The sequence below is a fragment of the Toxorhynchites rutilus genome, chromosome 3, assembly GCF_029784135.1.
Source record: "Toxorhynchites rutilus septentrionalis strain SRP chromosome 3, ASM2978413v1, whole genome shotgun sequence".
Classification (NCBI taxonomy): Eukaryota; Metazoa; Arthropoda; class Insecta; order Diptera; family Culicidae; genus Toxorhynchites; species Toxorhynchites rutilus.
The window spans coordinates 61,683,059-61,707,945 of record NC_073746.1 but is presented as its reverse complement, the minus strand read 5'-3'; the positions used below and the strand labels follow the sequence as shown (position 1 = coordinate 61,707,945).

Sequence of the window (24,887 nt, the reverse complement as noted above, 5' to 3'; positions counted from 1 at the left end):
CTCGAACATGCGAAATGAAAATAAATATAACCGGTTCAAGCAGTTTTAATCGTCAGTGAAAGCTTATGCTTTTATGCTTGTAAGAGAACGAAAGAGGAAAGGGAATAAACAGAAGAATCAATGTTTCAGTATGCGTAGAGAATATTTTGTTTCCACTTCACCCCGATACACTGAAATTAATCCACCGAAAATGACTGTAGTGAAAGTGAGAGATGTATGTATGAAATTCAGTCACATTTATTATCTTCGAAAATAACTAGCCCTGGTTATATGTATTAAGCCAAATTTATGCAAAAAATACAAAAACAAAATTATTCAGATTTTTTTTTGCATAGGATCACCCTAATCGGTATTAAATATAAAGTAATCGGTACCCTAGCGGGATCATATATAGTTTACAACCTATTGTCATGCCTACCAAGCTTTTTGAGTATGATATCATTAAAATCGGTCGAGCCGTTTTGGAGGAGTTCGGCCACGAACATCGTGACACGAGATTTTTATATATATTAATATATATATATATATATATATATATATATATATATATATATATATATATATATATATATATATATATATACAGATCTGTACGTTTTCCGACTCGATAAAATTTATCCCCAGGTCTGAGATCAATTGGTTAGCGAACGGCCAGGATAGAGGTCTTCGATGTTGACCTTATGTCTCTGTAATATTAAGTAAAGCCACATGCATTGAAATAAATTGATTTACAGATTTATTTCCACTGTTATACAAAACTAAATTCAGAACATTGAAATGATAACGATATCTATCATCAGCCTAACTTAACCTTCTTCTTAGTTGATTACTCACATGAGACATTTTCAAGTGTAACACACGTTTTACAGACAAATATAGCCTCACGCACAATATTCCTCCTCGTAATAATCATACTCTTCCACTATCAGATCACTATTGCTCAAATCTAGTTGCGACTGGTGTTTTGTCCGAATGTGTTTCGTTAGCTCCCCGTTGGTTTTGTACCGACTCTCACAAATCGCACACTCGAACGGACGCTCCTCGGAGTGCGTCAAGAGATGCGCATTCAAATACCGGGGCCGCGTGAAGCTCTTGCCGCAGACATCGCAAACGTACGATTCGTTACCCTCGTGGATGGCCATGTGTTCCTTGAAGCTGAACATCCGGCGAAAACTCTTGGAGCAAACCGTGCACTGGTACGGCTTCTCGCCGGTGTGCAGCTTTTCGTGCAAACGCACTTGATTTGCGAACGCGAAGCGTTTACCGCAAATTTCGCAACTGAACTGCTGCAAATGTTTGGCCCGCTTGTGAACATACATTGCTCCGTACGTTTCCGCCGTGTACTCACAGCCCTCATAGGGACACTTTTTGTCCTTCAGGGTAGCGGGCTTAGAGTATGGTCGTTTTTCGTCGGCCACTGCACAATCATTCATTAGTTTGTGCTCCTTCAGCTGTTCCTTTGTATCGCAAGAAAAAATACACCGTTTGCATTTGTAGTGTCCATCTTGATGACTGAAGCGATGTGTCCGGAATTCGTACCCGTTTTGAGACTCATGACCGCACTCTTTACATGTCAGGTCGCGATTATGGAGCTCAATATGGCGCGCCAGTCGGTCTTTTGTGCCAAAACACTGGAACAGAAAATCAAAATCAGTATTAAATTCTAGTCTCTCACTCGACTTATAAATTCCACATACCTTATCGCACTGAGTACACGCAAATGAGCCCTGTTTAATATGCTCGTGTCTGCGTAAGTGGTTTAGGAACGTCTTCTGCACTCCGAATATTCTCCCACAATCATTGCACTCGTACTTGCCATCTGCATTCAGTACGGATTTTATCGGTCGCTTGGGTGTCTTCGGTTTTCTAGTTTGTTTTCGGGAAGTGGCTACTTCCTCCTCACTCTCCCCATACAAATCATCTTCATCGTATTTTATTGGATCCTGGGAATCGATTGACTCGTCACAGGAAAATTCGAGCGTTTCGGATGTGTTCCTCCGACGAATCCTTGTTACCGTACCTCCCTCCTCGATCCATTCTTCAACTTCTATTTTAGTCACTGGAAGGGGAGCCACTTCTGACTGTTCTTCATCGTCTCCTTCTTCGATTTCCGCTTTCACTTCAACTGATCCTCCAGGTAGAATCACCGCAGTGATTTGCTCCGGAGGACTGTCGCCATCACTATCGTAGTCTGGCTCCAGCGACTGCTCATCATCATGGTCCTCTTCCAGGCGCTCCACCTCAAACTCATGCACTTCGGCTTCCGTGTCCTGTCCAGTCTCAGTTTGCTTCTTTCTGCTGGATGTAATCAGCTTCCGAATCACTTCATCAGAGTATAACGCATTCTTGCTCTCATCGGACTGCTGATACAGCGCCAGCTGATCGACGAGGGCACCTTTCCAACAAAAACTTCTCAACTTCTCCTCCTGCTCGCGGAATTCCTTAGCTATGCTAAAAGCAAGATCAAGCTTTGCCATACATCGCTCACAAATGACCCTCGGTAGTTGTTCCAACACATTGAACAGCATACCAGACACCTTCCACAGCATCTCCGGTATCATGGTTCCATTGAGATCGCTCGTTAGCGGCAGAAGCGGACTTTTGCGTAGCAAACAAACACGACAGAAGTCATCCAGTTTACTTTTTACTGAAACGATGGCCAACATGAGATGTAAACAAGGTGGGAAATCATCTGTAACTTACCGTCTTCAACGCACGACGCGTCGGTATTCTTTGATTTCGTTTCGGAGCTCATTATTGAGATGCGTACATTATTTGTGCAAAACTTCAGCTACAAACGTACTCCTAGGAGAGAGAGGAATCAAAATTGGGAAAATTACCGAATGTTCACAAATAAAATAAATTCGTTATGAAATGCTTCACTCCAATATCGAACACCTCTTGTGTTTACATAACTGTCAAACAACATTTGGGCACAAATGTCAATATAAACATTCCTGGCGCGTTTCGATGTTATGCTTCTAATCAAAGTTTCTTTGGTAAGGTGGAACGTTTTACCAGAATTCGACCGTAGATCTCGTAAAGACGAATGTCATTGAATAAACAACACTAAAAATATTCGTTCGATACCGAGAAAAAATTTCATATCAGATTTATCTGTACGACACATATATTTTTGTAATCTAGTCGCACATATAAATTACATTAATCTGTCACATGGAATTAAATTTTATGTGCAGTTGCATATAATAATGAATACATTTTTAAAATGTACTCAAAATGGATTTTTTTACTTTATCAAACCCAAAATAGGAAAAAAAATCAATTTCGGCAATGGGCTTACATATTATCGTCAGGAATTATATAAATATTGTGTACTTATTCACTTCCTGATTAGAATGAGTAAAAATACCGAGACATTCTCCTCCCTACTTGTGACATTCGAGAGGGAAACAAAAATGCATGACATGATACATTTATTATTAAACTAGATAACATATTACTTTTACAATAATTACTAATACCTAATCATATTAATTTTCCATTGATAAGAATTCATTAGATTTTCGGAAAAATAACTTTGTTCATGATATTGTGAACAAATAATGTAGGCCCATCAATAACGCTTAATCTGATTAGGTTTACAATGTTTGTCTTAGAGATGGCTTCATATGCGAGAAAATGATCATTAAAATCACCAAAAAATCATTGTTCACCTACGACTTAAATAACATCTTCAACTAAAAGGAATTCTATTACTTCCATAAAACTAACTTTAAATTGATAATAATATTCATTTTATACTAGTATAAGTGATTTCTTCATCACAGTTTTTTTTGTTTGATGAGCTTCCTATGATTTCTCTTGAGCCGCCCTTTTTTGTTTGAGGTTAAAAAATTTTGTTATAAATCTTTCCTCCTGGGTTGCGCTTGCCATTACACCGGGAGACGAAATATAAATCCTAAAAGAATCACAAAAAATATTTATTCAACATTTAATCTCGGTACGAAGTATGAGTAGTCTACCCATCATTAAGACTAGGCGCAAATTGAGAAGCGTATTACACTCTTGAGCAAACACGAGACTACCAACATGACTCATAAGTGATACACACAACGCGTGATGGTGCGCATATTGAGTCGCAGTTTGGTGTGAATAACATTCCACTCGCATACAATTTACTAACACAACCACCCGACCGGCATAACCGTACAATGTTAGTTTCACGGCGTTACATAATTGTTCACCAATACAATCACCACACCCGGCACGATCAGCACGAGAAACTGTGGTTCAGCTACAGCGTTAACCGAGTCGCGTCTTTTGAGCAATGCACCATCTCGCGTCGCCTGACCAATTTGCACCGTTCTATCTGTTTTCATTAGCCACAAGAACAAGCGCTATATCGCGCCAAGCTACTCGCGCTATACGCGTCTCAATTTGCGCCTAGCCTAAAAGTGTTATCATGTAGATTATTTGATGCTATGCAATTCATGTCTTCTGTTTGTCTATTAATTAGTTTTTTTTTTTCCTGTTTGAATAGATGAGCAATTTATGAGACGTAGTCGGCTAATAGATTTTCCGTGGTTTTGATTCCAAGACTCAGATGATATTCCGCTATTATGCCTACAAACTCTTTCTGACTTTGGTTGCAGAATTCTCCCGTATTACTTCTTTCCAAGAGCAATTTTCTGTTGATAGAGTTTCCCAGTAGAAATATCAGCTGGTTCAGACCAAATGAATTAATCATACGCTGAGGCAGGTATTAAATAATTATTCTCTTCATGTAGTAATTTCGAAGAACTAAAAAAGTTAACTTACGGTATCTTGCTGCCATGCGAAAATCTATCTATATATAATATATAAAATATATATATATATATATATATATATATATATATATATATATATATATATATACTGCCATACAAATGAAACCAAATTTGGCATGTGGAGGTTTTAGGGTGCAATAAATGTTTCTATAATGGTATGACACCTCTCCCTCCTCTGGAATGGAGAGGCGTCCCATGAAAATATTACAAATATTTCAACCAAGAATTTTCGGAAAACTATGAAGGAAAAAGGGAAAATTCGGAAAATTAAATTCCCATATGTTCTACAATTACATAGTGACAAGGGCTGTTAGTCCAGTTGATGTTTGTGCTAACGAAATTGATCTTTGTTCGAAACTGGTATTGGATTTTAATACGATGAAACGCGCTCCTATATCTTCTTCTATCTATACCAAAACAAAGGGTCGCCGGATGTGTTGATAAGAGCAGAACTTGAGGAACGAATTTAACTGTATTTATTCTATCATATTTTCTGTATAAAACATTTATTCCATGTAACGGAGAAACATGTTATTTGCAAGTGGTTGAAAAATCTTGAACGAGAATTGTGTCTGAAAATAATCTAATATTATAATGATGAGTTTTGTTAGAAATACTAGGATTTTTATAGTAAAAGGTAAATTCAACGGGGTCGATTAGAAGATCAATCAATGAACAGTTCTGCGATTGGACCCATGAACTTGCTCATAGTAAGAAAACGTGGATGGTATTGATAATAAAACACAAATTTTGGGCGGGACGAAGTTTGCCGGGTAAGTAGTTTTATATAAAGAAAGAAATTTGTTTGACGACGAAAACGGGAACGAACCCAAAACCCGGCATGATAATGTATAACGACAACCACTCGGCCATAGGAACTCTAACTTGTGTACATTCTGTCAAATATAGGGTTGGGGAAAAAGAAATGTCGTATTTCTGATCGAAGTTCGACGCTTTATTTAACATACTTTAAACTATCAATTTAAGTCAAATACGCGCCGTTTTGTTCGTAAACTTGTTGCCATTCAGAAGGCAACTTCATTATCCTCCCGTAGCTTCTGGCGAGTCATCAAAGATGTGTGAGGCCGAGCGTTGTCCTGGTGGAAAACAACACCATTCCTATTGATCATTTCTGGCCGCTTCTGGTCAATTGCCTGCTTCAAACGGTCAAGCTGCTCACAGTAGAGAACCGAGTTGAGGGTCTGGCCATAGTTGAGCAGCAAAACCTTCCTGGCCGTCAATCCGAGCTTGGCGATGGTTTGGGCCGGCTCACCGCGCTACGACCACGACTTTTTTCGCTTTAGGTTGTCGTACGTGATCCACTTTTCGTCACCAGTCACCATCTTCTTCAAAAGGTCGAGTTCGTTCCGTTTCAGCAGTGCATCGCAGGCAGTCTTCAGAAAACAAACGCAACGCTGCGCTTGAGTTTAATTTCCATCAGCGCGCGCTCAAAGAACACTCGTATTCTCTCTTGATGCGAAGCGCACAAACTTCATAAGCACGACAGCACAAAATGTACCCGGCGCAGAACTCAGATACTAAACATTTCTTCTCACTTGTGTGATGCACGTCTCATTCTATATACACACACACATACACATTAAATTCTAGCGCATGCTTTGTCTTCGTTCGTTCTAAGCAAAGCATAAAAACAACAGCGCGCCACCATTTGAACCGTATTCGCTTGTGTGAAGAAAAATATCTCAACAGAGAGAGCAATCCAGATTCAAGCGCACAGCACGGCGCGTAAGCACGGCGCAAATTTTAGCGTAAAACTCAGCTCAAAACTGGGCTTGCGCCCACGGCGCTGACAACCAAACATTTCATCTGTGTTTCGGAGCGTGCTTATTCGCCAGAGCGCATGTGCGCAAGGAGTGGGAGCTCAACTAGGTACAAAAATCGTGTTGCGCATCAGCACCGAGTTGCATTCTGAAGACTGATCGTAGGTGTTGATTCGGTCTGAAAGATTTTTTTGCGTCAACTCGTGTGGCACTCATACATCCAGCTTTTTTTGGAATCCAATCTTCTGCAAATGGTTCCAAACGGGTTTATGGTCTATACCCAGTTCCTGGCCAATCGAGCGAGTGCTGACACGCCGGTCTACTTGGATGATTCCAACGATTTTATCGGTTTCCACGACGATTGGCCTACCAGTACGGGGTGTATCTTCGACAGCCACTACACCAGAACGAAATCGATCAAACCAACGCTGTGCTGTGCGAATCGTTACAGTATCGGGTCCATAAACTACACGAATTTTTTCGGCCGCCTTCGTTGCAGTTTTACCTTCAGGTAGTAAAAATGTAAAATATGGCAAATTTCTTGCTTGGTGGACTCCATCTTTGACGCGCTATAACTTGAGACTGAAAAGGACAATCACATCACTGTCAAAACGACACTTGTAGCACAGATTGTCGTCTTTAAATAGCCGTATAGTATGACCCGATGCGATAAGTACAACATAAGATATGTTTAAGTGTTGCCATATATTGACAATACACGATGTTTCTTTTTCCTCAACCCAATATTTCAAGGGATAGCAGTGTCAAAAATGAAAAATATAATCAGACTACCCTTCACTTAACCTCTATCGAGCTAAATAATCATATAGTTTGCACTCTCTGAGACTTCTGAGAAATCAGGATCTGCTACATTAGTTGAATATGAATCATTCGCTTTGCGTAGTCCGTATGATCCTGCTGTTTCATGATGCATGGAGAGGTTCGATATGTATATGTTAGAGGCAAAGAAGAAAATAAACTTTCTGCACCGAAAGCGTACATGATGGTTTTGCTTGCGTGCTGGTGTATCATGAAGTGCGAACCGATGCAGAGTTGTCTCGTTGTCTTTTGTGTCGTGATTTGTAGCACGTAACAACAAAAGAATGCCGCATATTAATATTGAGTTCCGCTGTTCGGTGAGAAGCAGTAAATACAAATAAAAGATCGAGAATAAGGGAAGCAATATGGCTGTGTTTCAAATTCAGAATATCGATGTGACTACATCTCGATTGAATGACAACGACGAAATAATGCGCCACCAAATTGACCGTTACCAATGAAGTTGTCTGTCATATCTTTGGTTTCACAATTCACGAACGGGACCCAACAGTCATGAATTTGACTGTCTATTCAGAAAACCTATTTTTTTCTAACGAGACCGTAATTGAACAAAATTAATATTGATTTATTTCATTTTCTACTTTAAGACGAAAAAATATTACACTCTTTCACTTCACATTTTACTTACTAACATTATTTATTTTATACCTATTTTCATATTAACATTTTACATTAAACATATCAGTTACGTAAATGAAATACATTAAAAATAAGATGGTTTGAATGATATGATTTTTTTTATTGTTGTCGGCTCTTATCTTTTTTTCTCTATTATAGGGACTTTCAACACATTTCGGCTGGTTCGTCATTTTTACTTCCATTTTTGGAAGAATGTCGGGAGTGAGAATTGAATTCATGATCTCTGCGTGAGAGGTATGGATGTTACTACTACGCCAGATCGCCTCCACATTCGGCTATTATCGACACATATTCGTTTGATTTTCATCAACGAATGGATCAAAAACGTAAAACCATTCAAACATACTTTCAATAACAGTTCGGCTGAAAAGTTCATAAGGCTGACGTAAAATTGCATGAATTGGGCTTTGAATTGCTTCCGCATCTACCGTATTCTCCAGATCTGGTCCCCCAGCGACTATTTCCTGTTCGCAGACCTGAAGAGAATGCTTGCTGGCAAGAAATTTAGGATCGATGATGAAGTGATTACCGAAATTGAGGCCTATTTTGAGGAAAAACCGAAAGAGTACTATTAAAATGGTATCGAAAAGTTGCAAGATCGCTATAATCGGTGTATCGCCCTCGAAGGCAATTGTGTTGAATAATAAAATTGAATTTTGAAAAAAAAAATGTTTTACTGCGTTACCTTATAAATTTTTCAGTCGAACTGTTACATGCGATTTGACGATTTAGTGAAATTGTTTTATTTTCAATAGTCTGCTTTCAGATCAGCTTTTGAGCTATTGAAACAAGTAGACCTTTTATCTCTCGAATGAAGGGGTATAACTTCTCTCAGCTTGCCAAAAGCCGGAAAATTTTAACGTACACTCCAGTACAGTAAAGAAAGACGTAGTATTTATCTTGAGAAATTCGTAGAAATCAATTGATACAAACATCTTTGCGATCTATCAAAAAAAATTCTAGTTATAAGCCTTCTTTCATTTATTACATTCAGCTTCTAGATTTTCATTCTACAATTCCTTACATTTCTATTAGACGAAGTCCTACGCTCAAAATCGTAGAATAACGGGTTTTGAAACTAAATGTTGGTCATGGTTATTCATCAAATAAAAGTGCGGATTTGATTTAGCAACATCGAACATTGTTGGTTGTCAGTCAATCATCAATAGGCATACGAAATGGAAATAGTTAGCGCTCATCTTCCGAGCCAAGCAGACGCGTTTCACGCTTTAGCCAAAATAGGAAGTCAAAACAAGCTAACTTTTCTATCGTTCCGCTGCGTCATTATTGTCGCCGAGCCGTTTGCGTGTTGTCGCATACTACGACTCCGCGATGGTACGCCGCGAAAACACATTCCGCATAGATTATGCGGTGTTGCAACGAAAACCGGACTATGAGAAAGTGCAAAATTTCGTTGGGACTGTTCTGGGTTTAAAACCAGGTGAAGTGACACGAATCCAATGCAGCCGAAGCCTTGGATGTGCCTTCGTGAAGGTCGTTGATCTAGCGCTGGCACAAAAAGTGTGCGAAGAGCACGATGGGAAGCACGAAGTGACAGTGGAAGGAGGGGTGAAGCTTCCCCTACGAAGTACGATGGAGGACGGGGCAGTGGAGGTCAAATTGTTCGATTTGTCTGAAGATGTATCGGATGAAGCCATCACTGAATTCCTTTCCGCATATGGTGATGTTATCTCAATACGAGATCAGATATGCGGAAATGACCAGCAGTACTTCTTTCCGGGTATCTGCACAGGTGTTCGAATCGCGAAAATGATCGTGAAACAAAATATTGAGTCGTGGGTCGTCATTGATGGCGAATTAACATTGCTGTCTTATTTTGGACAGCGTCAAATATGTCGACACTGCCGGGAATTCATCCATGTCGGAGCGTCCTGTGTGCAGAACAAAAAGCTGCTGGTGCAAAAATCGTACGCCGATGCTACGAAACAGCCCGCAGCAGCAACGGCAAAGCCGATTGCGAAGCCGCCAGTCCAAAAAATAGCGAAACCGAGTCAAAATACGTCAGCATTGCGATTCCCGCCGTCGAAAAAGCATAAACAGCAACAACAGCCGATGCCTGTACAGACAAATAAACCGATCGATACGCAGTCGGTAACACAATTTCCTCCTCTCACTATTCCCATCATACCCATATCGGATTCGAAACAACCATCGGATAGCAGGTCAATGCCAAGCACTTCTGGTCAACAACCTCCTGCTAGTGGCGAAGTGTACCACGGACCTGCTAGTGGAAAATCCGATGGGAACGAAACAGACGAAGCGGCAATTTCAATCACACGCTCGAGAACACGCCGGCAATGCAAGAAGCGCCGGGACGAAAGCGACGACGAGCGGGAACAGGCCAATATATAATGACTCATATCGCCAGTTACAGCGTCGCCACTATAAACATAAACAATATTACCAACGAAACGAAGATCAATGCCCTCAAAACCTTCTGCAGAACGATGGATCTCGACATCGTGTTCTTGCAAGAGGTAGAGAACGAGCAGCTGCTTATTCCTGGCTACAATGTCGTCATAAACGTTGATCAGTCAAGGAGAGGGACGGCAATAGCACTAAAAGAGTACATACGTTTCTCCCATATCGAAAAAAGTTTGGACGGCCGACTGATTGCTCTTCGCGTCGAAAACACGACGTTGGCCAACATCTACGCACCATCGGGCACAGCAATGCGCGCCGAACGAGAGCGTTTCTTTAATGACACAATTTCTTTTTATCTACGTCATAATACCGACAATATAATTCTCGCTGGCGACTTCAACTGTGTGCTGCGCACATGTGACTCGACAGGCTACAACAACAGCCCCGCCCTCCAATCCACCATACAGCAGCTCCAACTCAGCGACATCTGGGTGAAATTGTATCCCACGACTCCTGCCCCCACATATATAACGCACAACTCTGTCTTTCGGCTCGATCGCATCTACGTCACCCATGGACTTTGCAGGCATCTGCGAAATGCAGCAACACACGTGTGCTCGTTTACAAATCATAAAGCGCTAACTGCTCGTATATGCCTCCCAAGTCTCGGACGCGCATACTGGTAGCTACGTCCACATGTTTTAACAGCAGAGAACATAGATGAATTCCAAATCTCATGGCAATATGTTACAAGACAGAGGCAAAACTACCCAAACTGGCTCACGTGGTGGCTATCATTTGCTAAGAAAAAAATTCAGTCCTTTTTTCGATGGAAATCCCGAGAAGCGTACAGCGTATTTTACGCAGAACATCAACGACTATACACGCAATAAAAGCAAGCGTATGATGGGTATTTCCAGAATCCTGCAATGCTAACCACAATAAACCGTGTTAAGGCACAAATGCTCGCGCATCAGCGCAGTTTCTCTCAAAATTTCATGCGCATCAACGACACCATTATTGCTGGAGAAAACATCAGTACATTTCAGCTGGGTGTGAGACGTAGGAAAAAAAACATTATCACAGAAATGCGTGGCGAAAACGACGAAACTCTAAACACTTCCGAAGCGATCGAGAACCATCTACTTCGGTATTTCACGAGATTGTACACAGCGACAGAGGTAGAGGACACATCTCGGTATCCATTCCAATGCGAGAGGGTGATACCAATAAATGACGAGTCGAACGAAGCTTGCATGGCTGAGATAACAGCAGAAATTTGGTCAGCAATTCGAACATCAGCTAAGAAGAAAGCGGCGGGGAGTGATGGGTTACCCATCGAATTTTATCAACGCACATTTGACGTCATCCACCGAGAGTTGAACCTTGTGTTAAACGAGGCCCTAGTATCGGAGATGCCGTCAGAGTTCGCGAACGGTATAATCGTGTTAGTACGAAAGAGAGGAGCAGAAAACACTGCACGAGGATATCGACCAATCAGCCTTTTGAATGCGGACTTCAAAATCTTGAGCAGAATCCTGAAGTCTCGCCTCGAGCGTGTAATACAGACTCATCAAGTATTGAGCGATGCACAAAAGTGCTCTAACGACGGGCACTCAATCTTTGAAGCCACTCTTTCTCTGAAAGATAGAATCGCACAGCTGAAAGCGAGCAAGCAAAAAGGGAAGCTGATTAGCTACGATCTCGACCATGCGTTCGATCGGGTATCCCTTTCTTACCTTCACCAAACTATGCGGCAGCTAGGAATAAACCCAGCTTTCGTAAGCTTATTAGTTCGAATTGTCGAGCGATCTTTCTCTCGGTTACTAGTGAACGGACACCTCTCGGAGCGCATCCGCATCGAACGCTCGGTTCGGCAAGGAGATCCGATGTCGATGCTGCTCTTCGTCCTATACCTCCACCCGTTTCTGAAACAACTAGAGCGACAACTCGGTTCCGATCTTGTTGTGGCCTATGCAGATGACATATCTGTGATTGTAACCAATACAAATACAATAGAGAGTATCAATGATCTATTTAATGATTTCGAGCACGCTGCGGGAGCAAAACTCAACAGGCTAAAAACTGTTGCAATAAACGTCGGGCTCATAGATGAGAATCCATTGAATGTTCTGTGGCTGGTCACAGCAGAAAAGGTGAAGATCCTGGGTGTGATTTTTACCAACTCGATCCGGGAAATGGTAAACATAAATTGGAACGCACTTGTATCGAAATTTGCTCAGCAGGTGTTGTTACACTCGTTGAGAAATCTAAATTTACAACAAAAAAATATTTTACTGAACACCTTCATTACCGCAAAGATATGGTATGTGGCATCAATCCTGCCAACGTGTTGTATCCACACATCGAAATTAGCGGCGATCATGGGCTCCTTCCTGTGGCGCGGAATACCGGCGCGAGTTCCAATGGAGCAACTGGCGCGTGACAAAGAAGCTGGTGGATTGAAACTGCATCTACCAGGCATAAAATGCAAAGCGCTATTGGTAAATCGTCACATGCAAGCAAGTGGTTCCCTTCCCTATTATCAATCCCTTCTGAACCAAGCTACTCCTCCTTCCGCAGACCTTCCCTGCCTCAAAATCCTTTCCCAACAAATCCCCCTTCTCCCCCCACTTGTTAGAGTACATCCCACGAGCGATCTAATACACCGCTTTTTCTTGGACGCCTCGTATTGAAAGGAGAAATCCGGAAGCGAATTGGAAACGAATATGGAAGAACATTGCGACGAAACAGCTATCATCATGCCAGCGGAGCAACTTATATTTGTATATAAACGAAAAGATAGAGCACAGAAAACTGATGAGAACCATTCAACGAGCAGACGGTGAAGGCTGCTTACATTGTAATGCTGCAGTAGAAACACTACAACATAAATTCAGTAGCTGCCCCCGCGTAGTAGGTGCATGGGCTTACATACAACGGAAGATAACTGACATACTAGAAGGATGGCAACTCCTGTCTTTCGAAGAATTGATTAAACCAGCGCTGCCAAACATCGGACCTACCAAACGAAGTCAAATACTGAAAATATTTATATTATACATCTCCTATGTAAATTCAATGAACGATAGAATCGATGTAGGCGAACTTGCATTCATTTTAAGATGCGAAAATTAATTTAAATGTAAATAATATTTTAAAATAGAATGGAATAAACGATATATTAAATTTAAAAAAAAAAATGGAAATGGGTTTCAAGATGGATCTAGTGATAAAGATTGATAATATGCAGAAAGAATTTAAAAGTTTTTTTTACATTCATTTATTTGGGAAACGATAAATATGCTAAGCGTGATAAATGGATCGCTGTCTTTTACGATAAACCTGCTAAACCCCTTTGCTGTGCATGGAAACTTGATGCCGGCGGACTAAGTTAGGTACGGAAAAACGCTTGCCACAATCGGAACACTCATAGCGTTTCGTGTGACTCGCTTTATGTCGCGAAATTGAAGTGCTATTGTATGTTGTATACGAGCAACCCTCATGTTTACAGATAAATTGTTTCCGTCCGTCTTCAGTCAATACGAAAAGATTCCGATTGGAAGCACACTGGTTGTTTCCCGTATGGTATCGTTCTCGGTGTTTTCTTAGGATTACGGTATCGCGGAAGGTTTTATCGCATTCCAAGCATTTGTGACATCGCTCATTGGTATGGATTCGTTTGTGCATCAGCAAATTACAAGCCCTGCTGAATTTCTTCGAGCAGTAAGGGCAGGTAAAATTCCTCTCGCCGGTGTGTTTGCGACGATGTCTCGCTAACAATAAACGGGAACCGCAAGTTTCCCCACAATCTTCACATTTGTATGTTCCATTGGCTTTGTAACGGTGGCGCCGAACGTGGGACTGAAACGAACGTCGCTGGTTGAATCTCTTTCCACAGTAATCACACGTGTGTCCTTCCTTATCTCCCATATGCATGCTCCAGACATGTGTGTACAGACTTCCAGTGGAAATGAATCTTCGGAAACAAAAATCACATTTGTGTGGCAATAGGTGCATCATTCTGTGACGATTGAGGTTTAACACACTTTTAGAAATAACTGGTTCCGCCTCGGAGCTACAACTTTCACACCGATGGGGCACCATATCGATGTGTTCATTGAGATGTTCATCTCGATGCTTCAGCGTTTCGTGCGAGGTGTCACAAATATAGCAGGTAGTCAGGGGGAATTGTGCGAGCAGCTCTGCATCCGCCTTCGCTTTTCTATCTATTCCTGTGAGCAAACTTTTCGATTTTATACCATTCTTCCGTTTCGGTTTGACGAGATCTTTCCAAGAGTAGATAAACTTCTCCTGCTTTACAGTATCTTTCTCCGAATTAATGCATTCATTTTCTAGCATTTTATCATCGCTTGGAACGAGAATTTCGGTAGTTTCCTCGAGTTCTTCCACTGATTCAGCGTTTTGTTCTATGGTCATATCTTGGTCATTCTCATTTTTTACGTCGTTAAATGTGATATCCATATCGTTAGGTACCACAATATCCTGCAATTCTATTTTCGTCTCTAATATATCCCTACTAACTTTCAGTACTTCATCAGCAGACGAGATTTTCTCTTCGCTGGTTTTTGTAGACTCATACTTTGCATAATACGTTGGAAGTCTATCTTCAACGGCCAATTTTAGCAGCAGCTCTGTGCTATTCAAAAATTCTTGCCTAACACCATAGGCAAAATCCAACTTAGTCAAACAGTTGGTGCATATCTTTGTAGGATACAGCGGGTTTACCTCCAGCTCAATCCCGGTAACTGCTTCCAGCATTTCCATCACGCTGACCTCTCGCTCGATGGTAGCCAAAAGCGGAAGTAGGAGACTGTCCGATTTGCTCAGACATAGTCGGCAAAAACGATCCCGTGATACAAGCGCCGATTGTTCCGATGCCATCTGCGGAACGGGAAATAGTGTTCAGCGTTTTTACCCTAAAAGGATTTGCGAGCATGGAGAGTAAGACAGTACATGTGTGTTGCGTAAATCTTTCGTTTTATAGATTAGATTTATGAAGTTGAAATACATTAACATTGACCATATATTGAAACAATTCCGGAAATAAATACCTTTTGTTTTTTTAGTAGATGACGTAGAACATGTTATCCGAATCAAGATGGTGGAGTTAACAGGTGGCTCGTAATTTACACTATTTAGTAAAGACGTTTGAGGAATGGCAATACGAAAAGTTTGGATTTGTTTATGTTATTACTTACGTTGGTATGGTTACATTTGATTTCGTCGAAGGTATTTGAAGCATTATAATAAATAAACAGTTGTCGTTGAAAATAGTAACGTAGTAACCTTTATGCATATGCTTCCGCCAGCTGGCTCGGCTAATGTGATTCAGGGAGTGCTTTGATCGTGGTACCGCCACTGGCGCATAATTTGCAGCTTTGTTTTTTGTGCTGGTTCATAACGACAATCAACCGTGCCGGCGAAACTGTAGTCAATGTTTAGTGTTGTTTGGATACCATCTATGTAAATAAGTTCAAACTTACGGGATACGTCCGAACGGCAATTCTGACATTACGTTTTACCTTCCACTCTACTTTCCTTGATCCGAATTATTATTTTAATCATACACGATAAATCGATTTATTTAAAAAATATATATTTACCCTGAAAGTTAGCCCGAACCAAGGAGCTGGAATTGACAGGTGGTTCGTTTTCGACAGTATGAGGACCAGGGGTTAGACACCAATTGAATATAGGCTATCCAAAATCAAAATCAATATGGCGTCATTTGTTTATCAACATTTCATTTACGAAGATTGAAATCGAAAAATGCGCTGCTTTATTCTAACTGCATGAGCGATTTTCATATTTCGGTTTCACATGGAGGTGTTCACATTTAACATGGAGTTTAAAGTTAGCCACTATTCGACTATATAACCGGACCGAGTTGTAAACAACAGTAATTGATAGAACCAAAATGTCAGTGAACCGCAGCAATATTGAGTACACTGGCAATATGAGGGATTTGACGTTTTAGTCGTACCCCTGATGAGGACAAGGCATGGAAGATGCGAGAAGTGATGAAAAATGACAGCGACTTTTTTGGTTTATAAACAAAGCTGGTCTATTTTTATGCTACATAGCGGTCCCCACCAACATATACCTACGCTGGGCCGGTTTCAATCGAACTAGCTGTTGTGTCTCACAACCCGAACGATCAGGTGAGTCTCCAGCTAAAGCAGTACGGCACAAGCCCGGCGGTAGCGGCTCTTTCATATACCCACTAGCAAAGCTCCCACAATCGCTGCCAATCCCAGCAGCAACGGCAACAACGCTCACGTCCCGTAAAACAGCAATGCAGACAATAACTTGCAGCAGTCACCGAAACACAACAATGATGCCAACAGTGTAAACAAAACCAACGTTTATGCGCAGCAAATACATAGCGGTATGCACTCCTCATTGCATGCAATTTGTTATCCACTTTCTCGGAAAACTCTAGTCATTCGTTTGGTCGCTGTCAATTCGAACTCAAGTAATGGCTGAACAGCAGTTCTGACATAACGTTCCACCTTATTATACCGCCTTGGCCCGAACATTGCACCATATCACCCAGAGAAATGCTTACTAAAAGAAGCTACCCCATTTTGACAATGCAAACAGTCGTAGAACCCAGCAAACATTAAATCGTATAATTTTGCACGTGCCAAGTCTTACAAGAAATCCGAATAAATCATAATCGCATATAATATCAATCAAAGTATGTGTCGTGTATAATTGAAATCGCATTAAATGTAAAAACTCGATTTTAAATACCATTATCAAATTAAGTCGCAATGCGGTATAATAAACATCAATCTTATGATGCACATTGTCGTCAAATATATTTAATCCGCATCATATGCGTATATTACGCTGATGCAGTTTGTGTGTCGTATAAGCGTATAATTTAAATCAATTCAGTACTGTAGTGAATCGTGTTGCATGCTGAAGAAAATCATGAAACAGTGAATCATATTAGATCCTAATAAAGAACATATTACATCATATTGAAATGTCAATGAAATACTGATGCACTCGAAAGTTTTAACCGCTGTTGAATTAAATTTCAGATAGCCGCGCGAGATAGCTGGTGGATGATAATCCAGACGACCGGAGTTCGAACCCACATCGGAGCAGTTTTCATCAAACATCAATCTGTGCCATTTCAAACATTCATATTCCACTCCCAACACAAGTCAATCAAACAATTATTATTTCTACAAACATAAATACTCATATATAAAAATGGCGATTCGGGAGGCTATAATAAACATTTCACGAAAATATTTTGCGCCATTTGTTTTTTTTTCTATGTCTGTAATAAATCGTATATGAGTATGGCAAAAGTCGCTATTATAGCCGGCCAAAGTTGCATATTCATCCAAACAAATTCGGTAAGCATTTGCCATGTATGTATATGGCCTCCACTTTTGCATGCATATGCCAGTTAGGCGCATTATATGCCAACCAAATTTTAGGGCATATGATGTTATATATACGCTTGTTATGCGATTTAATGTTTGCTGAGAATGTATTGATTTGCTGTACATATTACCAACCCAAGGTGGCTCAGTAACTTACACTATTTAAAAAAGACGTATGAGGAATGGCAAGACGAAAGATTTGGATTTGTTTATGTTATTTCTTGCGTAGGTATGGTTACATTTCATTTCGTCGAAGGTATTTGAAGCAGAATAATAAATAAACAGTTGTCGTTGAAAATAGTAACCTAGTAACCTTTATGAATATGCTTCCGCCAGCTGGCTCGGCTAATGTGATATGATTTATTCAGAGAATGCTTTGATCGTGGTACCGTTACTGGCGCATAATTTGCAGCTTTGTTTTTTGTGCTGGTTCATAACGGCAATCAACCATGCCGGCGACACTGTAGTCAATGTTTAAAGTCGCTTGGATACGATCTATGTAAATAAATTCAAACATACGGGATACGTCCGAACGGCAATTCTGACATTACGTTTTACCTTCCACTTCACTTTCCTTGTTCTGGGTCATGCTGATACGATCAAATTGGTTGTCAAAACGAATCCAATAGAAATGTCAAGAGATATCCAATAATCAGGAAGGAAAAAAACTAGAAGTGGGTTATATCTGTGATATAACCGCAAGGTAGACACTGACTCTGTGATCATTCGTTTGAAATTGCACCAGAATCAACTCTCAATGAATGAATGAATAATTATTTCTAAAGATTACTGAATGTTTTCCTTGTAAGTGTGTAAGTAGACGATTAACATGACATTCAACTATTTTGAACTTGTTGACGGTCCAGAAAAAACCGTTAGGTTTGCGAGGTTTTGCAAAAGCAACTGATGAAGTTTGATATATAATTCTTTTTTTTTTCTCGTGAGAATAATACACGAGAGTTTTCATGACCACTCCACGCGGAAGCATAATAGGAACTGATGCTCCTGGATACGATTGCATCACTGGAATGGAATGTTCAAATCTTCCTTCGCTCGACCATAATTACAAGCAAACATTCCCTCATGACCATTCCATGCAGAAGCGAAACAGAAACTGATTCTTTTAGATACGATTGCATCACAGGAACCGAATGCGCAAATCTTCCTCTGCTCGAGCGCATTTGCAAGCGAGTAAAAGAAATCACAGACTGCATGTGTATTCGCGATGACGGTTTCTCCATTCCGATCACCACAAAAGCAATCATCATCAATGAGTTAGGGTGTTATGATTTCAATAGCCTGTTTTCAAAGCATTTTTTAAACTATTGAAACGATTTTTGGAGCAATAAGTGACAGTCATATAACCCTTTGGCATTTTATCTTTCGAATGAAGTGATTATTCCGTTCAGCCAGTTAAGAGGTATGCCCGTTCAAAACCTTGCACTCCAGCTTCACTCTCTCGTTTTCGAAACTTTGAACTTACACCCCGGTACAGAAATGAAAGACGTAGTCCTACGTCAAAAAGTGTTAAGGTGGAAACAGAATGCCGCGTTGTGCGTCGCTTCTCATCAGCTGTCATTGCTTGCGTTTTGTACTAAAGCGTTTGCCTGACGCAATCTGTTGATTTGTAATCACAATGTAGCGTTCGCATCGCCGCTTTTCACGTAAACAAAAACGAAATAAAACACTCAACAAATTCATTCAACTAGTGAATCTTGTATTTCATTTTAATAATTCTATGTATGCAGATTACAGCTAGTTTAAAAATTGGAACTGAAAAAGACATGAACCGACATCGGAGAGCAGCCGTCGTCGTACTAACCGAAATAATATGCGAAACACTGGCTCCCGTAGATGGTGAATTTGACTTTCGAACTAGAACCGCGATTTTTGGTATAGCTGATGCGACAAAGAGACCGCGATTGTTTTCTGACTTCGATGCATCTGGTGGAGAATTTCGCAACGGCGCTTCACAACTTTATAGGTGTAGTGAGTTTTGAAAGTTCTATGAATTTGAGAGAATGGTGTGCTAAAGTTACACTTCTTATGGATTTATCAGCAGCAGAAATATGAATAAGAACAATTCTAGTAAGGCTCCGTATCAGCTACGTGACACACTCACCGGTTATGTAAAAGATAATTAAATTAATTAAATGTGAATAAAAAATTAAAAAATAGACAACATGGCGTTTTTATTTCATTCCTCAACAATTGTGATCATTTAGGACACAATCAAGGTTTTTTGCGATGGATCATGGCTCGGAGGTTATGCTGCATACATTGTTTTCACCATGAGCTTAATGTCACGGAGATCAATATTTTTGTGCTGCTGTTTGTTCCATTTCCGTGGAGTTTTGTGATTACTCCCAGCAGCCAGAACACAAGTTGTTTCGTCGATTTTTTCTACACGAGAACTGATCATTCAGGGTCGTAGTTGCTGGCAGTTCCACTATAGAAAAAACAGTTAAGACATTGAGTATCCATATAACTAAATCTTTTATTTACCTTCATTTGCTGATAAGTGTTTACAAAATCTTTAATGCTTCAAAATACTGTCATGATGAAGCCGCCGTCGGTGCCAATCCTATACTTGGAGCTTGTGAAAGCGCATTTATTACGCGAATATCTGTCACGTAAAGGCTCTTCCACTATCGTTTCAACACTTCCACTACAAAAAAAGCATACAAACAAATCAAATAAGATGTCCTAATATTTGAAAAATGTTCAACTGTAACATACCTCCTTGTTTCAGTGCATTTGGTATATCAGTCCAAATTTTCTTTCTTGTGTGGCTGGTTTCACACAGTCGATGTTCCTTCGAACTGAAGCATTCGTTTGTTTTCACAAATTCAACGAGATTTGTTTCACACTCCGTTTTCAACGAATTTCAGATCGTGGGAAAATCTTTTTCTTGTTGTGTCCATGGCACCAGTAGAATGTTTTTAGAAACAACACATTGACAAATTCGACGCAAGCAGTTTAGAACAAAGTAAGAGTTTAGTACAACGATGCAAATGACACGACGCATCATTGTGGGCAACTATATGGAAACACACATATTCAAAATAAACTGTCAAAGCACAACTGTTGCAACGCGACGCATAACGCGGCATTCTGGTCCCACCTTTACTTTTGTGTTTGATCCACTATATGGAGAAAGTATTGCAATCAAAGGCAAAATTAAACTAAATTAATAAAATATTCGAACTACATTTTTGCATCAATTAAGGCTGGCGTTCAGAATCAAAAAGGTTCAACTGTTATTATGGCATGAGCTGAAATTTCAGTATCATTGAGATAATTTAAATAAATTATAATTTAATTTTTTTTCCCACCAAAAAATACGTATACAAATATTTTTCTTTTATTAAAACAAAAATAGCAATTACACAAATACAACATTTTTTCCATTCGAGTTCATGCAAAAGGAAAAAAATCATACAAACAGAAAAACCTCAACATTTTGGTTTTTTTTTGACTTTTCCCCGAATAAAATTTCGCAAGGCCTTCAAAAATTTTCGGAATTTCATACTCAGATTCTGCTATGCGACTTACGAGAGTATTTTTACTCGTATTCGGATAGTCTTTTAATGAACATTTCTAATCACACTGATCACATTCTCGAGTAAATTTCTGCTTCGGACACAAAAAACAGTCAGGCTTGTTTCTTTGATCGAAGAAATATTTAACAGATAGTGTGAGGGGAAAAAAGTTACAAGATATATTTTTTTTAAGTAAAATGCACTTGAAGAAAATGCATTATTGAATCCACATAACCCAGATGGCAACGAAAGGTGCTATTCTAAATAGCAACGATTATAGCAACCCGAGATGGAAAATGTGAGGTGGGAAAAGTTTTAAATCTGTGACGTCACAGATTTTGTTTATTTGTGTTACTTTTCTTATAATAGTCCACTACATAGGAAAAGTATTGATATTAAAAGTAAAAATAATCAGATGAAATGAACGAACTTGTTTTTTTCTTCAAACAATGCTAGCACTCAAAATCATAATGTCCCAACTGACATTTTAGCAGAAACTGAAATTTCAGTATTATTGATGTGTTCTTAACTTAATTTCAATTCAATTTTACTTCTCGTTACTTCGACCAAAAACGTAAATGAACAAAGTCAGAGTTACAGAATCGTTTGTTCCTTTGACGAAATAAATGTTTTTCGTCAAAGGAACAAACGATTCTGTAACTCTGACTTTGTTCATTTAAATAAAATTCATTTAAATAAATGATGATTTGACCAAGACGAGTTATTTAAAGTTATTTTTTTTTCTCAGCATTGAAATCACTTTAGAAAAAAAAACGAACTGATTTTATTTACAGATATAAGTTCAAAAAAATTAAATGTCAAAAGACAAGCCAATACTCAGTCTTGTCCGCCACAGAGCTGATACGGTTCCGACAAGGCGCTTGCAGCCATATGGTCCACTAAGACACAAGTCCAACCGCCAGCCTTGTTTTGGATTGACTTAAATATCCCCATCCAGAGAAATCGAGAAATTTTCCTTCACGAAAAATTTCTAGACCGGCCCTTACAAAACTTTAAAATTTTTATCTTTTATATCTGCACCACGCGCGCTACGCTCAAACTTTTGTAGACTACTTTTATTTTTTTTCAACTACAATATAAAAACATAAAATAAAAATAGTCCATCATCACCAAGATCATGAGAGACATAATAGAGATTAATACAAAATAGAAAAAAAAAATGTTAAAAAATTAAATCGTCTACAGTGTATGGGAAAAAGGTTGCATGTTTTTTTTTGTGTAAAATGCACTTGAAAAATAAATTTTATTGAATCCATATGACCTGGACTGAGACGAAAAGTGTTCCGCTAGCGCCCTAGTTTTAGACAAATGAAGTGTTCTGCACCCTAATTGTGAAAAAAGTAATTACAATTGCTGACAAGGGATAAACTTCCATGAAGTTGCTCTAGAATTCATACATAGTAGACATTAGAATGCTAATTCTGATATAAGAAGAGATCAAAGAAAAGATGTGTTCGTGACATGTTCTGTTTATTTTTTAGATGATAAATGTAATGCGAAAAATATTTTTTGGAAATATGTTATTATTTTCTATATATCCTTTTCTGACGTTATTCATTGACACATTCAATTTTGCACCATTTGAGTAACTGACTTGATGTCTGGTATGTGAACTTCCTATTTTCCTGGCTAATAATACAATCAAAGTTTAACACAACCAAAACCCGTGAATCTTCCCATTTTCTATTCTTCATCTCGATAGCAACCCACCGGTGGGGATGCTCTAATATTTGCATCAAGGCGCCTAGAAATATATCCTAAGGTGGGCCAACTTGCTAAAACCACTCTTCAGCCATCTTGGAAGTCTACTGTGTTTTGTTTATAAACAAAACACTATACGCTAGTGCCCAAGCTCGCTCATTATCAGTCTGTCTCTTTCACACTTCAAGCAAATAATTGATAGAGGCGAATGAACTGCAAAGTTTAAAGCCTCTTAAAAACAAAGAAAGAAGAAGAAGCAAATAATTCCCCTTCTGCTTTCTTCCGTACTGTTTTCATATACCACTCCCCTAACCAACTTAGTGACGAAACGGCCTCACCTTAGGATATACTTCTAGGCGCCTTAGTTTGCATTATCAAAGATTTGGTTGCTTCTTTTGCCAAGGATTTATATGGGTGTAGTCGTTTAAAATTGCATCGTTGGATGAGCTCGTCTGGCATCACTGGTTATTTATTTACCTCTCTTCGAATGCAACCAAAACATAACAACGTGTTCTCCGGCATCTTTACACTCGACATAACACCCTGCCCAAATGGCCAAAACCAAGCGAAAGCTGCCACCACCTGCTCCAATTCAGCATGAGGATGACGACAGCGGCTCCGATTACGAGGTGGACCGTATCATAAGACCCACAAAGGTCGCCAAAACTGTGGAAGAGGAATTCCCGCTGCCAGCTCAAGTGAAGAAGGACCTGAAACGGAGTAAAGGAACTGCTGAAGATGAATCAGATGAAGAATCCAGTGAGGATGAAGACGATGGAGCTTTGCCTACACTTACCAAAGCCCAGATCGAACAAATCTTGCAGACCGTCAAGAACAACAAACGGTTAGTGCTGAACGTATCGAATGTGAATTTCACCACTGCCAAAGAGGAAATCGAGCAGCACTTCCGCCAGGCTGGTCGTGTCAAGAGTGTGCGGATACCTAAGCGTAGAGCCTCCGGATTTGCCTTTGTGGAGATGCTCGAGCCAGAAGGATTTCAGGTAATGTTACCTTGTCATTTGTTTTTCTTGTCACGGTGCTTATCTTGTTTCCATTTTTAGAAAGCATTTCTGTTGGATTGTAGCTACCTCGATGGACGACAGATAAGGGTTCGCCTCTCGGAGAGTGGCAAGAAAAAATCACACCAGAAAATTCTACTGCTCGAGCAAAAGAATTCAGAAATCCGTAAGATGCGGAAAAAGAACAAGAAGATAACGGAAGCAACAGACGTTTCGTTGGTTCCGAAAGTGCTGCCCAAAGAAGTCGAACGGGATCCAATTATGGATAAGCAAAAAGCGAAACCACACACGAAGAAACAGATTAAGGCACACAACAAGAAAGTTTCGATGAAAGCTAAGTTTAGAAATCTGGCTAAGAAAGGGATCAAGGTGTGATGTGTTAGGATGAATTGTTACGTGTGTCGAATAAATTTTCCATATTTTAAGCCTCTGTTTTGGTGTTATCGAATGGTTTTAAGTTTTTCCAGGATCTTATTTTTCTATTAGAAACAGCCTTGAATGAACCAAACCCTTTCGTTTGGCCCAAGTCGGTCCCTGCAGATCGCTAATTTTAACATTAGTGGTATCGTTCCTAGAGTAGACACTTAAATCGAAAAGTCCTCTAACGGTTCGTTGGGACCTGTGCGAAAAAGGCGAAAAGTTCACAGCCCTATTCTGTATTCCGACGGATTTCCATTTCGTTCGAGTTATAATTTCGCAAACCCTAATTCGAACGTTTTACCCATTTAATGTTCGA

At 39.7% G+C, this 24,887-nt stretch overlaps 2 protein-coding genes across 2 annotated transcripts; one reads left to right on the top strand and one right to left on the bottom strand.

The window, feature by feature from the left end:
• Window positions 1-589: 589 nt before the first annotated feature.
• On the bottom strand, window positions 590-15,504 carry LOC129773179 (zinc finger and BTB domain-containing protein 17-like). The gene is made up of 5 exons (XM_055776755.1): window positions 15,416-15,504; window positions 13,793-15,343; window positions 2,704-2,791; window positions 1,698-2,647; window positions 590-1,631 (listed from the first exon to the last, which is right to left on the bottom strand). Exons 1-5 carry the CDS (start codon window positions 15,476-15,478, stop codon window positions 882-884), a joined length of 3,402 nt encoding a protein of 1,133 aa, XP_055632730.1. The 5' UTR covers window positions 15,479-15,504; the 3' UTR covers window positions 590-881.
• An 8,097-nt stretch (window positions 15,505-23,601) lies between these two features.
• Window positions 23,602-24,576, top strand: LOC129778406 (uncharacterized). The gene is made up of 2 exons (XM_055785288.1): window positions 23,602-24,133; window positions 24,194-24,576. The coding sequence occupies exons 1-2, from the start codon at window positions 23,684-23,686 to the stop codon at window positions 24,524-24,526; spliced, it is 783 nt and encodes a 260-aa protein (XP_055641263.1). The 5' UTR covers window positions 23,602-23,683; the 3' UTR covers window positions 24,527-24,576.
• The last annotated feature ends 311 nt before the right edge of the window (window positions 24,577-24,887 follow it).